Source organism: Sander lucioperca, chromosome 16 (genome assembly GCF_008315115.2).
Source record: "Sander lucioperca isolate FBNREF2018 chromosome 16, SLUC_FBN_1.2, whole genome shotgun sequence".
NCBI lineage: Eukaryota > Metazoa > Chordata > Actinopteri > Perciformes > Percidae > Sander > Sander lucioperca.
In genome coordinates, this window is record NC_050188.1 from 12,036,203 (window position 1) to 12,052,192 (window position 15,990).

Below are 15,990 nucleotides of genomic sequence, written 5' to 3' on the forward strand. Positions count from 1 at the left end.
TGTTGAGTTTGTCTTTGATGAAGCTGTGAGGACTGAGCTTCCTCTTCATCATCTTCACTCCTCACAGGGACAGGAGTGAATGGGAACTTGGTGATATCAGCCTCCTCCAGCCCTTGAAGCTGCTCTCCCTCCTGACTGCTCCACAGTTCCTCCTGTTCCTCTTTAATGTGTGGGGGGGACTCTGGCTCCTGCTGGTCCACACTGGAGCTACACTCCTGCTGCTCAGGGGGAACCTCTTCTTTAACCCCCGACAGCTTTTGAACATCTGCAGGAACCAGAATGAAACAGACACATTACTGACCACCACTCAAACTAAATTCAAACCAATAATAATGGGAGGTAGTTTGTATCATCATAAATATGAAGAGATTCTGCAAAATAATTGTTAATGACTTTTCCAAAAAGGTTATGGATTTTAGTAATCCCACATGTTTTCGAAAACTTGTTCAAAAAGATTTTACAAATTTCATGACTTAAAAAAAACATTTAAGGATTTTAGTTATTCCATGACTTTTCCAAGACCTTCAAGGATTTTAATACTCACTGCATGTCGAATCATGTTTCAGAGAGTTTAAAGCTGACTGAGGTTCTCTGGTCTCCTTCCAATCAGCACTGTCATCAGTCTCAGGTTCAGAAGAGTCTCCAGTCTGGTCTTCAGTCTCTGGGTGTAAAAGTGGATGCGAGTTCCTGGCTGGTTCTGGTCCTCCACAGTCGTCTCCATCTGTTTCTATGTCTTCAGCTGCCTCTCTGTTCTCCTCAGTTTCATTCTGACCACCGACACACTGATGGTCCCTGAGCTGTTTGTACCAGGTGAAACTTTGGTCACAAACGCTGCAGCTGAACAGAATCTTCTTTTTGACCGTGCAAGACGCAAGTGTCTTGCAGCCAAGTCTTTTCCAACACTCAGAGCCCCTTAACAGTTTTTTCCCAGCAGTATCAGTCGTATGGCTTACCAGGATTTTAGTATTTTTCAGAGAGTTTAAAGCTGACTGAGGTTCTCTGGTCTCCTTCCAATCAGCACTGTCATCAGCCTCAGGTTCAGAAGAGTCTCCAGTCTGGTCTTCAGTCTCTGGTTGTAAAAGTGGATGTGGATGTGAGTTCCTGGCTGGTTCTGGTCCTTCACAGTCCTCTTCATCAGCTCCTATTTTCATGTGTTGAGTTTGTCTCTGATGAAGCTGTGAGGACTGAGCTTTCTCTTCTTCATCATCACTCTTCACAGGGACAGGAGTGAATGAGAACTTGGTGATATCAGCCTCCTCCAGCCCTTGAAGCTGCTCTCCCTCCTGACTGCTCCACAGTTCCTCCTGTTCCTCTTTAATGTTTGGGGGGGGCTCTGGCTCCTGCTGGTCCACACTGGAGCTACACTCCTGCTGCTCAGGGGGAACATCTTCTTTAACCACAGACAGCTTTTGAACATCTGCAGGAACCAGAATGAAACAGACACATTACTGACCACCACTCAAACTAAATTCAAACCAATAATAATGAGAGGTAGTTTGTATCATCTTAAATATGAAGAGATTCTGCAAAATAATTGTTAATGACTTTTCCAAAAAGGTTAAGGATTTTAGTAATCCCACGTGTTTTCGAAAACTTGTTCAAAAAGATTTTACAAATTTCATGACTTAAAAAGAACGTTTAAGGATTTTAGTTATTCCATGACTTTTCCAAGACCTTCAAGGATTTTAATACTCACTGCATGTCGAATCATGTTTCAGGGACTTTAAAGCTGACTGAGGTTCTCTGGTCTCCTTCCAATCAGCACTGTCACCAGTCTCAGGTTCAGAAGAGTCTCCAGTCTGGTCTTCAGTCTCTGGTTGTAAAAGTGGATGTGAGTTCCTGGCTGGTTCTGGTCCTCCACAGTCCTCTCCATCAACTTCTATTTCCATGTGTTGAGTTTGTTTTTGATGAAGCTGTGAGGACTGAGCTTTTACTTCATCATCTTCACTCTTCACAGGGACAGGAGTGAATGGGAACTTGGTGATATCAGCCTCCTCCAGCCCTTGAAGCTGCTCTCCCTCCTGACTGCTCCACAGTTCCTCCTGTTCCTCTTTAATGTTTGGGGGGGGCTCTGGCTCCTGCTGGTCCACACTGGAGCTACACTCCTGCTGCTCAGGGGAAACCTCTTCTGTAACCACCGACAGCTGCTCAACATCTGCAGGAAACAGAACCATTACTGACCACAACTCAAACTAAACTCAAACCAAATCAAATGGTATTGAGAGGTAGTTTGTATCGTCATAGATCTGAAAACTTACAAATTTAGTCTAACAACCTGATAAAAAGTAGCATAGCATAGCTTGTTATGGTCATCTTCCTAAAACCAGCTACAAAATGGAGCCATTTGGGGCTGTCCCTAACGATTATTTTTGTCATAGATTAATCTAACGATTCATTTGCATATTATTCTAAAGATCTTTTTAACTGAACTTTGGAGAAACAGTATTTTTACTTAAAGGAGAATTCCGGTCGATTTCAACACATATCTCTGTTGTTTTTGGTCACGGAGTGCTGTCAGTAGCGAGAAAAACAAAAAAAATCCTCCTGAAAGTTATCCTTCTGCTAGATTTCTCACCCAGGCGGCTGAAACGGGGCAGGTTTTAAACGTGCTTTATGTCATTACAAGTGCCTAACCATGTGAAGTGTTTTCTTCCGAGTGAACACCGTGAATCTGACTGCAGTAGTTGTGAAAGAAATGTATAAAAGTTTTTTCTAATTCAGCCAGTGCATATGCCTCGGTTTATTTCCTGTGTTCCGGTGAAGTCCACACAAGTCGACTGTCGAACTCATACAATCCAATATTCCAAAACTTATCTTTTTGTTATTTGTTATTTCATATGTTATTTCTCCAGGTTGAAGGACGGCTCGTTTTGATGAAAATTAGTTTGTAGCTCGTTGTTAACCTTACTACTGCTGCTTCCTGCTTCTTACAGTGCAGACGCTTTGCTGCTTGCTCCTGCCTCTGCTTGTATATTTTTGCTGATAATCTTGCTTTTCCTCTGAGAGAAACTATGAGCAGCGGCTCTTGGATACTTATAATTCACTGGACTATAAATCTTTTGTAGACATAGCAGGCTATTGCCATATTTCAACATTTTTCTGCGTGAGCGTGGCCTACCAATAGCTCAAGCCTGTCCTACAGTGACTGGAAATGTGGTACTTAGCTAAAGCTAATTAGCAGCAAGATGCCTCCCTTCTCTGTGAATGACTACTACAAACTCCTTCAGAAGATTGTTATTCTGGAAACCAAAATTCACTGGTTAGAAGTAAACGTGGAAGTGAACGGATCACGTGGGAATGACACCACTTTACCATGGACCCAAAACAATAGACAAAAGTATGCTAACACACGGCTAATTAGTACCAACAAGACTACAAAGAAACAGGAGGGCTGTGGAACGGGTAATAAATCAACAAGTGGCAGTCCTCCCTGGAACTCCTTTGGTGCAAAGCCTAACAGTAAATCATTTTCCAGGGAAATGGGAGGACGACTAACAGGCAGGGGACAGCGCCCTGAGATTTGTGATACGACCAGCTGGCCTGCATTATCATCCAGGCAGAGCGCCTCTTCAACCCCTGTACTTAGTAGGACACAGCCGTGGACAGCTGCAAAAGGGAAAATTAGCAACGAAATGCCTCCCCAACAACTGAGTTTGCGAGTGGATAACAGATTTGCTCCACTGCAGCAGGACCCCAGCCCTCCATCTGATGACCTGGATTGCATCTCATTGTCACACAGCAGGGTAAGGATTGAGAGCAATTCAAATAGTAAAAAGCTACATGGAAAGGTAACGATTTGGCCTCAAACTCTGACTGTGGGTGACTCTGCTGTAAAAGATGTAAAAAGCAGTAAAAACACCAAAATACTGTTTTCCCAAAGACATGGTGTCTGACTTAGCCCAAAGAATCCCGGATATCATGGCAGTACACCCAACTGTGAAGAACATCATACTGCATATAGGGTCACATGATGTTGTAAAGCGACAGTCTGAATTGCAGAAACTGGACTTTACGGATCTGCTGAACACAGCCAGCTCCCTAAACGCAGAGGTGTTTATCAGAGGCCCTCTACCGCCAGTCAGAAGAGGAGCTGAGAGATTCAACAGACTGTTGGCACTGAACAAATGGCTTTCAACTGCATGTACCGTCCATTCTGTGCAGTTCTTTGACAATTTTAACATTTTCTGGGACCGCAGACATCTTTTTAAAGCAGATGGACTTTTCCTTAACAAGCCAGGAGTAAAGCTGTTCACCTCTAGCCTACTTTACTTTCTGCGCTACACATCTGCTCCCTCGGCCAAGGACACGAGACAAGACAAATCTAAACAGGAGGAAGATATAACAAAGCGCAGCAGTGATCCACCACAGCCCCCACCTGAGCAAAGATTTGACCATGGGAGACCACAGAGCAGAGACGAGAAATCTCAACCCCCCTTTTCACCCGTCCGACACCCCTCAAACCCCCTTACAAACCCTGACGCCTTTGAGGATCCGTATACCCCGCCCAGGCCATCGCTCTCTCCACTCACCCTCTCCCCTCTTTCCCCCATCCCCATGTTAGAGTTCACTGACCAGATGAAGCAGCTGGTAGATGCTGGAACCCAATTTACCCCCCTTCCTTCTCCCATCGTTCGCCCCCGGCCAAAAGTAAAACGCCAGGCACTTCTGCCAGGATGGCAGCTAACTCCTTCTCCCCAGACTGATAAGGATGCTTGTGTACAAAATGCAGCAAGTATTAACTGATATGTGCCGGGTCCAGGCTGCACGCCTAGTGGCACTCATAATTCTTTCCAGGACAAGCCCGGGTCCTGTGTATTAAATTCTTCCTCAATTTATGTTGTGATAGGTAATAGAAAAAGAATGGCGAATAAGCACTTAACTGCAAACTTAGCAAATTTAGCATCCATTCCTCGTCAGCCACAGCCTGTCCCACAAAATGAAAACACACTAACACTAGCCCTACTAAACTTTTATGTTTTTAACTGAAACCTGGTTATACCATAATAACAGTGCTGCTGTTCTCATAGAGTCAGCTCCCCCTAACTTCAGTTTTATGAGTGAGAATAGAGCGAATAAGAAAGGAGGTGGAGTCGCCATTTTGTTTAATGACTCATTCCAATGTACGCAAATATCTTATGGAAATTTTGCTTCTTTTGAATATGTGGCTCTTCAGCTAAGGTCCTCCCCTCAAGCTATATTTCTAAATATCTACAGGCCACCTAAATACTATGCAACCTTCTTTGATGACTTTACTGAACTGGTGTCTAATCTGTATTAACTTTGACTGTGTAATTATTGCTGGTGATTTTAACATTCATGTTGACAACACCCAGGTTAGAGGGACCAAAGAACTGTGTTTTTGAGAACTATGGACTGACTCAGCATGTGACAGCGCCCACACACAATAAGGGGCACACTCTGGACTTGATTATCTCGAAGGGTTTGAACATTTCCAAGGTTGTGGTGACTGATGCTGCTCTCTCTGATCATTCCTAGGTTTTCTTTAACGGCACTATCTCTGTGAACAAAAGTGTCCAAACAAAGGTAATCAGAAAACGGTATATCACTGAAAACACCAGTGAAACATTCATTCAGTTTTCTCGTCCACACCCACCCTCTCAGGGGTCTCAGTCACTGAGCTTGTAGATAATTTCAACGTTAAAATTACAAATGTTATTGATGCCATTGCTCCCATTAAGGTCAAAGCTGTCTCTAGTAAGAAAAGATCTCCATGGAGAAATGCCATACTGGTAAGAACAGAAAAAAAAGTGTGTCGAAAAGCTGAACACAGGTGGCGAAAAACTAATCTCCAGGTCCATTATAACACCTATAGAGAGAGACTGCGTATTTATCATTTGGAACTAAGGAATGCAAGGCGGTCCTTCTTCTCTGACATTATCGCCAGAAACAATAATTCACGTTCTTTGTTTGTCGATAGGTTAACAACCCCTCCAGTACCAGTAGCATCTGAACTTTTATCCACCAAGGCCTGCAATGATTTTGCCATTTTCTTCAAAGACAAAATTCAGAAAATTAGACCAACGGTCAGTGCCTCCATATCAAATACAGGATATGTTTTGTCACAGTGTCCAGGCAAAACAAATTCCAATAGGACACAATTTCATATGATCAACAGTTAAAACCTGGAGGACATTATAAAACATCTGAAAACCTCCTCCTGTTGCCTTGATATTCTACCAACGGGCGTTTTAAAAACAGTTTTAAGTTGTTGGCTTCAGATCTTCTAAAGATTGTAAACACGTCTCTTCTCTCAGGTATCTTCCCACAGGAAAACTGCAGTCATCAAGCCACTCTTAAAAAAGAACAATCTAGACACGTCACTAATGAGCAACTATAGGCCGATATCAAACCTTCCATTTTTAAGTAAAATCATTGAAAAAGCGTTTTTTCAACAACTCAACCTTTTCTTGTCAGTAAACAACAGTTTTGATGCGTTCCAGTCGGGTTTTCGACCACACCACAGCATGACATATTACTAGACCGATTGGAAAACTGGGTTGGCCTTTCTGGCTCAGTACTAAACTGGTTTGAATCCTACTTAAAGAATAGGGATTACTTTGTGTCTATAGGTAATTATGCATCTGAGCATAAAAATATGACGTGTGGAGTTCCCCAAGGCTCCGTTCTGGGGCCTCTCCTGTTTAACATCTACATGCTTCCACTGGCTCAGATTATGGAAAACAACAAAATAAGTTAACATAGTTATGCGGACGACACACAAATTTACATAACCTTATCACCAGGAGACTATAGTCCAATGCAAAAACTGTGTAAAGTGCATTGTACAAATTAATGACTGGATGTGCCAGAACTTTCTTAAATTAAATGAAGAAAAAACTGAGGTGGTTGTTTTTGGAGCAAAAGAGGAATTATTAAAAGCCAGCACTCAGCTTCAAACGATAATGTTAAAAACAACAGACAAAGCCAGAAATCTTGGTGTAGTCATGGACTCAGACCTGAATTTCAACAACCACATTAAGACAATTACAAAGTCAGCCTATTACCACCTTAAGAATATATCAAGGGTTAAAGGACTTATGTCTCAGGAGGATTTGGAAAAACTTGTCCATACGTTTATCTTCAGTAGACTTGACTACTGTAACATGTCTTTACAGGTCTCCCTACAAAAATCAATCAGACAGCTGCAGCTATTGTTATATTATTATATTGAATTTCCTTGCGGGAGTCATCCCAAAAGGATCAATAAAGAAAAGTCTAAGTCTAAGTCTAAGCTGATTCACAGCGTTGCTTAGACTTCATTCAGAAGTCATTCACTAAGACCGAGAAAGTTAATCACATCACTCCAGTTCTGAAGTGTTTACACTGGCTTCCAGTGCCTCAAAGAATTGATTTCAAAATACTTTTGCTGGTTTATAAATCACTTAACGTTTGAGGTGAGCCGAAATACATTCCTGATCTGCTACTACACTATGACCCACCCAGACCTCTCAGGTCGTCTGGGACAGGTCTACTACACTATGAACCACCCAGACCTCTCAGGTCGTCTGGGACAGGTCTGCTTGTTGTCCCCAGAGTCAGAACTAAACAGGGGGAAGCAGCGTTGAGTTTTTATGCTCCACATATCTGGAACAAACTCCCAGAAAACTGCAGGTCAGCCGCAACTCTCAGTTCTTTTAAATCAAGGCTGAAGACCTTTATTTTTGATGTTGCCTTTATTTAAAAAATTGTTAATTTCTTATACTGCACTGTAACTTTTATTCTCATATTTTATTTGTTTTAAAAAAATGTAATTGTTTTTAACCGCTGATGTTGCCTTTCTTTAAATAATTGTTAATTTATAAGTCCTCTGGGAGGCCCGAGTTGGACTCGGTTAACTTGTTAAGTCCTTTGGAAGGCCCAGTTTGGAACTGGTTAAGTCCTCTGGGAGGCCAGTTTTGGAACCTGAGTTGCAACAGAAAACATAAGTCCTATGGGAGGCCCAAGTTGGACCCAGTTAACTTGTTCTTATACTGCACTGTAAATTTTATTCACGTATTTTATTTGTTTTTAATTTTGTAATCGTTTTTAACTGCTCTTTAATGTTTTATGTAAAGCACTTTGAATTGCCCTGTTGCTGAAATGTGCTATAGAAAAAGAGCTGCCTTGCTTTGCTATTTCAACTGTAAATGACATTACTTTTAGCTACTATGTCAACTGTTTAGTCAGTACTTTCAGATACTATTTCAACTGTTTAGACAGTACTTTTATCTACTATTTCCACTGTTTAGACATTACTTTTAGCTACTATTTCAACTGTTTAGTCAGTACTTTTAGCTAACTATTTCAACTGTTTAGACAGTACTTTTAGCTACTATGTAAACTGTTTAAAAAGTACTTTTAGCTAACTATTTCACCTGTTAAGACAGTACTTTTAGCTATTTCAACTGTTTAGACATTACTTTTAGCTATGTCAACTGTTTAGACATTACTTTTAGCTAACTATGTCAACTATTTAGTCAGTATCTTCAGCTAACTATTTCAACTGTTTAGATAGTACTTTTAGCTAACTATTTCAACTGTTTAGACATTTACTTTTAGCTACCATTTCAACTGTTTACTCAGTACTTTTAGATACTATTTCAACTGTTTAGACAGTACTTTTAGCTAACTATTTCACATGTTTAGTCAGTACTTTTAGCTAACTATTTCAACTGTTTAGACAGTACTTTAAGCTAACTATATGAACTGTTTAGACAGTACTATTAGCAGCTGAATGTTTTCTTACGTCTTGAATCATGTTTCAGAGAGTTTAAAGCTGACTGAGGTTCTCTGGTCTCCTTCCAATCAGCACCATCATCAGTCTCAGGATCAGCAGAGTCTCCAGTCTGGTCTTCAGTCTCTGGTTGTAAAAGTGGATGTGAGTTCCTGGCTGGTTCTGGTCCTCCACAGTCCTCTCCATCAGCTTCTGTTTCCATCGGACCAACACATTTATGTGTTTTGAGTTTAGACCGCCGGGGAAATCTTCCGTTACAAACTGAGTAGCTAAAAGGTCTTTCTCCTGTGTGGGTCATCATGTGTCTATTCAGATGTCCCTTATGGCCAAATCTTTTCCCACACTCAGAGCAGCTGAATGTTTTCTTACATCTTGAATCATGTTTCAGAGAGTTTAAAGCTGACTGAGGTTCTCTGGTCTCCTTCCAATCAGCAATGTCATCAGCCTCAGGTTCAGAAGAGTCTCTAGTCTGGTCTTCAGTCTCTGGTTGTAAAAGTGGATGCGAGTTCCTGGCTGGTTCTGGTCCTCCACAGTCCTCTCCATCAGCTTCTGTTTCCATCGGACCAACACATTTATGTGTTTTGACATCAGAACGCCGGGAAAATCTTTTGTTACAAACACTGCAGCTGAATCTTTTCTCTCCTGTGTGGACTGCCATGTGTGACCTTAAATGTCCTCTCTCTTTAAAAGATTTCTTACAAACTGAGCAGCTGAAAGGTTTTTCTCCTGTGTGAGTTTTCATGTGTTTCTGTAAATTTCCACTCTGTGTAAAAGATTGCTTACAGACTGAGCAGCTAAAAGGTTTTTCTCCTGTGTGGAATCTCATATGTTTCTTCAGATGTGACTTGAAGCCAAATCTTTTCCCACACTCAGAGCAGCTGAATGTCTTCTTACATGTTGAATCATGTTTCAGAGAGTTTAAAGCTGACTGAGGATCTCTGGTCTCCTTCCAATCAGCCCTGTCATCAGTCTCAGGTTCAGAAGAGTCTCCAGTCTGGTCTTCAGTCTCTTGTTGTAAAAGAGGATGTGGATGTGAGTTCCTGGCAGGTTCTGGTCCTCCACAGTCCTCTCCATCAGCTTCTGTTTCCATGTGTTGAGTTTCTCTGCTGGCTGGAGGCTCTGTCTCTCTGTTCTCCTCCGTTTGACTCTGATGAAGCTGTGACGACTGAAGGTTGACGCATTCATGTCTTCTGACCTGTTGACGCCAGATAAATCTCTTGTTACAAACACTGCAGCTGTATTTTTTCTCTCTTGGGTGGATTCTCATGTGATCATACAGAAGTCCCCTGGTGCCAAATCTTCTCCCACACTCAGAGCAGCTGAATGTTTTCTTATGTCTTAAATCATGTTTCCGAGAGTTCAAAGCTGACTGAGGTTCTCTGGTCTCCTTCCAATCAGCACTGTCATCAGTCTCAGGTTCAGAAGAGTCTCCAGTCTGGTCTTCAGTTTCTGGTTGTAAATGTGGATGTGAGTTCCTGGCTGGTTCTGGTCCTCCACAGTCCTCTCCATCAGCTTCTGTTTCCATGTGTTGAGTTTGTCTTTGATGAAGCTGTGAGGACTGAGCTTCCTCTTCATCATCTTCACTCTTCACAGGGACAGGAGTGAATGGGAACTTGGTGATATCAGCCTCCTCCAGCCCTTGAAGCTGCTCTCCCTCCTGACTGCTCCACAGTTCCTCCTGTTCCTCTTTAATGTGTGGGAGGGACTCTGGCCCCCGCTGGTCCACACTGGAGCTACACTCATGCTGCTCAGGGGGAACCTCTTCTTTAACCCCCGACAGCTGCTGCACATCTGCAGGAAACAGAATGAAACAGACACATTACAGACCACCACTCAAACTAAACTCAAACCAATAATAATGAGAGGTAGTTTGTATTGTCATAGATATGAAAACTTACAAATTTTAACTAATAAACTGATACAAAGTAGCATAGCATAGCTTGTTAAGGTCAGCTTGCTAAAACCAGCTACAAAATGGAACCATTTAGGGCTGTCCGATTTATTTAACTGAACTTTGGAGAATCAGTATTTGACATAAAACATAAAATGGCTATGACATGGATAATAATTGAAACGCAGGGTACGTAAATGGCCTGAAGTTTATACTTGTGCGTTGATGTGTGCGTCGATCTCTTCAAGAGAATAGCAGGGCCGGTGTGTGTGTGAGTGTGGTAGAGAGAGTGAGAGAGTGATTATCTTCAGAGTGAGTAGCGACTTTAGAGTCATAGTGGCATAAAGCTGTTTTCACACATACAGGTAATTCACTTCTCGTTCCTCGCTAAAAGTTCAAATCATTTTAACGTTATTGCGCAACATTGCCCCTATTTTCACATGTTGCTGAGTAACGTACATTAACATCCCATGGTCTCTTGAATGTAGCATACCTGTAGCAAGCTCCTAGTAGTAACTAGTGGTAGAAACAAACAACGAAGAGGAGCTCCGTGCTACAGAGCGGCGATTGCTAGTTGTTTAAGCCGCTACAGACCATCACAGCTCGGTCGTATCAGCGGCATTTAGTAGATGTGTTGAGCTGCAAAAGAGTTCCTCAACACCGCCTCTGGTGCCCCGCATGGTGGTCCTTTAGGTCAGCGGTAGCTGGTGGTTCAGTTATCCGAGAATAGGTGACTCTCAGCCGGGGACAGAGCACCGCGAGCTGCCGGTCATTTCGGCGGAGATTACGGATAAGTAAGTAATGAAACTACTAGTTAAGAAAATAATTAATGTTAGTCCCTGTCGCTGCCATGTTGTTTGTGTATCTCTATGGCAAACGCGCGGGGCGAGGGCTGAGCCCGTTCGGAGCTACGGGAGCCCAGAGGGGAGCGTCGGCGGATGTTAAGGAGAAAATCGATTTTCATTTAAACAAATCAACGTTAACTACACATTCAAGTTAATCGATAAAATCGATTTATCGCCCAGCCCTAGTGTCTGATATAACATCATTTACACTGATTTAAGTCTTCTTGGATACACAGTTTGTTGCTAGTGTGTGTCATGCAGGCTCTGCATGCACAGCCAACCACCAATCACAATCAATGTTGATTTTGAATGTTGATCAATTTATCAAACAACCAAAGCCGGCCCCGCTCGTCGACCACAACCTGAAATTTAGAGGAAGCAACATGCATACATTATTAATATCATATTAAGTCTGGATTGATAGTATTATATGAATACAATGGTGACATGTCAGCCAACCAGCGTATTTAACTACCTAATGTCCCTCTCCAAAATCACTTCAGAAGAGTAGTCACAGCGCTCTCTTGCTCTGGTGTTTGTAAAGTATTAACGTTCAACAAAGAATGGTTCACATTAGAAAAGTTCCTTTTTCATTTTTAGTTTCTATGTAGATGCACTCCCCTCAGTGTTTCCCATACACAATCAATGTTGACCGCCACATTCTCTCTCTCACACACACACACACACACACACACACACACACACACACACACGAATTAATCATGAAATGCCAATTAACCAGAGCACTTTTTTTCTCCCATCCAGCATTGCTGTGTGGACTAGCCAGACCTTCCTCCACAGCGCTGTGGAGGAAGACAGGGCTCCAGATTATTTATATATATATATATATATATATATATATATATATATATTTTTTTTTAGTTTTTCATGATAGCGATGGTGCTGTCGATTAACCTTCTATGTTGCATCTTCAAAAGTGACATTGAATTTCAAACAGCACATTGTAATTTCTGCATCTATTATCAAAGTATGTATTAGTAATACAGTGGAAATTTGTAGAAATGTGAATATTTGGTCAGCATGTTGATTTACGGTGTGTGCCCCTACATTTTCTGGTTGCCCCCCTAAAATTTTCAGTTGGGGGCCACTGTGCTCCTAGTGAAAGCCCTGGAGCCCTGGGAGGTCTGGACATGTGAGACTAGTGTGAAAGGAACCCTACTCCTAAAATGAAATAAACCAGGTTCTCTTGAACTTCTATGCTCTTGACTTCTGCAGATTTTACCCCCCTTTATTTCCCCTAAAAACCCTGTTAACATTGTTCCTACCTTCCTCTTCATCATCTTCACTCTTCACAGGGACAGGAGTGAATGGGAACTTGGTGATATCAGCCTCCTCCAGCCCTTGAAGCTGCTCTCCCTCCTGACTGCTCCACAGTTCCTCCTGTTCCTCTTTAATGTGTGGGGGGGGCTCTGGCTCCTCCTGGTCCACACTGGAGCTACACTCCTGCTGCTCAGGGGGAACCTCTTCTTTAACCACCAACAGCTGCTCAACATCTGCAGGAAACACAGAGAAATGTTGTGGAACTGTATCTTATCACCTGGATTGTGATTGTTATAAAGAAATACTGGTTGTTCAGTCAGTTACTTAGGTTACATCTACACTACTAGTCTTCCTTTTCAGCCTTAGAAAACTGTTGGAAAGGCTGTTGACTGACATATTAGGGCCCTCTTGTGGTGAAAAAATGCAACTGTGCTGTTGAGCACAAAGTGTCGCAGTCGGTAATTAAAGTGACCATATGTAACTTTTTAGTGTTTCTGTTACTGTCATTTTTCATATTATGAACTTAAATGAGATGTAACAGCAAACGAGACTAACAGTGAAAAGAACGCTATTTTTATGTAGTTTTTAGTCGTTGCTTGAGTTTGACTTTTCCTGCGTAGTCACAGAATGATTTATGGCAGGTAGACGGCGCAACAGTAACACATTCTGAAGGGTCACAGATTTTTTTGTATCACCGTAAAAGCCTGTGTTAGTGTATCCAGCCAGGTGAAAGGTAGCAGAAGATTTATTTTTATAGACTAGGCGTAGTTGTATTTTAATGTTATTTTAGAAGTTATCTGCTGTAGTTATGGCTGATACTGGGGCAGGACCATCACAGAAAAGAAGGAAATTAAATGAAGAACAACTAAAAGCTAAAAGGGAAAGTGACGACAGGCGAAAACGTGAGTCAACTTCGGTGGGGCTTTCAACAGATGGAGACAATTACGGGATGGTATATGATTCCAAACCCACCCCAAATAGGCTCTCAGGTAAGTAGGCTGAGTTACCGTAAGCAACACTTGAAATTCAACGATGCATCCGTAACGTATTCTCTTACTGTAAATTAATGATTTTCTGTCTGAGCAAAGCATTCATCTGTATGACCTCCCGGTAACACTAACTCAGTAATACAGTGGACAATAAAGCATCAGAAAGAAAAGACCGTTACGACAGCAGATGTGGCAAAAACACTACCACTTGTGTCCAAAGCGGCCGCTAGAATCAACACAAACTGAAAGTTAAATATAGCCGAATTAAGAGGCATAACAAGAGACTTGTCAGAATAACAGAGTGCGACGTGGACTTTACTGCATTGAAATGGTTCAAGTTGTGGGCGTCTCTGATGAACCGTGACTGAAACCTGTCATTTCTGTCTGATTTGGACACTGAGTCTTTCACTGTGTTTTGGTGAGACTTTTGTTGATACAGAGATAATGTAATCACCATGTGGCTTCCTAATGCTAATGTTAGTTTAGCTGTACCTTTATATTTCTAGTAAGACTGTTGTATTTGGACAATGTTGACATTCTCCTATGTAAATGACATGGATGTCTGTTTTTATTTCAACTTAATGGAGCAATCAGTGCTATTTCTTTTCCCAAGCAGTACATCCCTATATTAGGGGTGCAACGGTACACAGAAGTCACGGTTCGGTTCATACCTCGGTTCAGACATCACAGTTCGGTTTGGTTCGGTACAATGGAGGGAAAAGCATAACAAAAATGCAGAAGGCAATTTTTTTTTTATTGTGCATGTCTCAGGCTGTAACACCTAGTGTCATACAGTCTCTCCCCTGAGCTAGCTGCACCAGCCTGAAGCGTATTAAGTAAGATGTAAACAGTAAGTACCCCACATCATCTCCAGACTCCATCTGGAACTTGTAAACAAAATAAGACAATCAGCTAGTAGTGTGATATGGGAGACAAGCGCTGCTCTCATATATGAATGCACAGAGCAGGGGTGTTAAAAGAGCAGCTTCTTACACAGAGCAGTTGGCGAATTGTGGCGTTAGCTTCACACGCTAACAGCGGAGCTAGCAGCAAACAGCGAAGCTAACGGTGGAGCTAACAGCTAACGGCGGAGCTAAAAGCGGAGCTAACAGCGGAGCAAACAGCAAACAGCGAAGCTAACGGCGGAGCTAAAAGTGGAGCTAACAGCGAAGCAAACAGCGAAGCAAATGGGCCTGGAAGCCATTTGTGGTCGAGGCAAGAAGGGATACAGCTACAGTAGGCTACATCCGTGTTTAGTTGTACATGGAAGGGACTAGTTTGCTTCGTGTGGACCAGAGTGATAGAGAAAGACATGGCTCTGGTGTGGACTCACTGGACAGACTAAGGCGGTGCTACAGATTAGGTGTCCCTAAGAAACGTGTATGTAACAGTAGTTCCACATTACATTAATTCATTTGCACGCGAGTTTTCTTTATTTTTATACCGTGTATTCTCCGTGTAAATTCATGTTCCACCCCTACCGTATATGTAACCATCACCGATACAGTCCAAAGTGAAGACATATTCAGTAATTGGTCCTTCGAGCCGGAAGTGAAGTTTTCTCCGGATCTCAGGATGCAGGCTAGTTTCTTGTGTTGAGATCTTGTGTTGTGTTGTGTTGTGTAGAGATCTTGTGTTGTTACTGGCACCAGTTGATCTCCCTGGGCCTCCCATCCATGCTCTGTTGGTGGTGGCCACTGTTGGTGAGGTACATCATCTTGATTCCAGACTATTGCCTTTAAATTTGCACAAGCTATGGCTTCATGTAAGGCTCCTCGTGTTGGTGGTAGCCTCTTAGCTTCTAGCTGTTTTTTTTGTGAATGGCCTCCACCTGACCTCACTGAGGTCTGTCAGAGTAGTCCCGGCTCATACAGCTGGCAAACAAATGCTTCAATGTTTCGCTCAGTGACAGGACTCAGCTTTTCTGTAGTTCCTAGAACACCAAATACAGACCAGACTTCTGAAGGGCACCTATTTAGTGCTTGCCAACAGGTCAGCTTTTCCTTGCTAGCAAATCAGCCTGTTTGATCACATCCAGAGAAAGCATGGAACCCTGGTAACGCTGCAGCTCTTTGCTCACCAAGCGCATTAACTTCTGGTTCCAGCAAGATCATCCGTTTCTTGTTACCAACACCAGTGATGAAGTAGACCTGTGTCTTTGCATAGCTGATGGTACCATCGAATTACAAGAATAAACACATCAGTATCAGGGGACACTATGTAGAGTTTTGTTGCCCCTCTTCGTACAGC

The 15,990-nt window shown here is 42.3% G+C and overlaps 1 protein-coding gene across 1 annotated transcript; it reads right to left on the reverse strand.

The window, feature by feature from the left end:
• Positions 1–518: 518 nt before the first annotated feature.
• Positions 519–10,328, reverse strand: LOC118493374 (gastrula zinc finger protein XlCGF57.1-like). The gene is made up of 2 exons (XM_035993006.1): positions 9,236–10,328; positions 519–1,087 (listed from the first exon to the last, which is right to left on the reverse strand). The coding sequence occupies exons 1-2, from the start codon at positions 10,257–10,259 to the stop codon at positions 534–536; spliced, it is 1,578 nt and encodes a 525-aa protein (XP_035848899.1). The 5' UTR covers positions 10,260–10,328; the 3' UTR covers positions 519–533.
• Between the last annotated feature and the right edge of the window lie 5,662 nt (positions 10,329–15,990).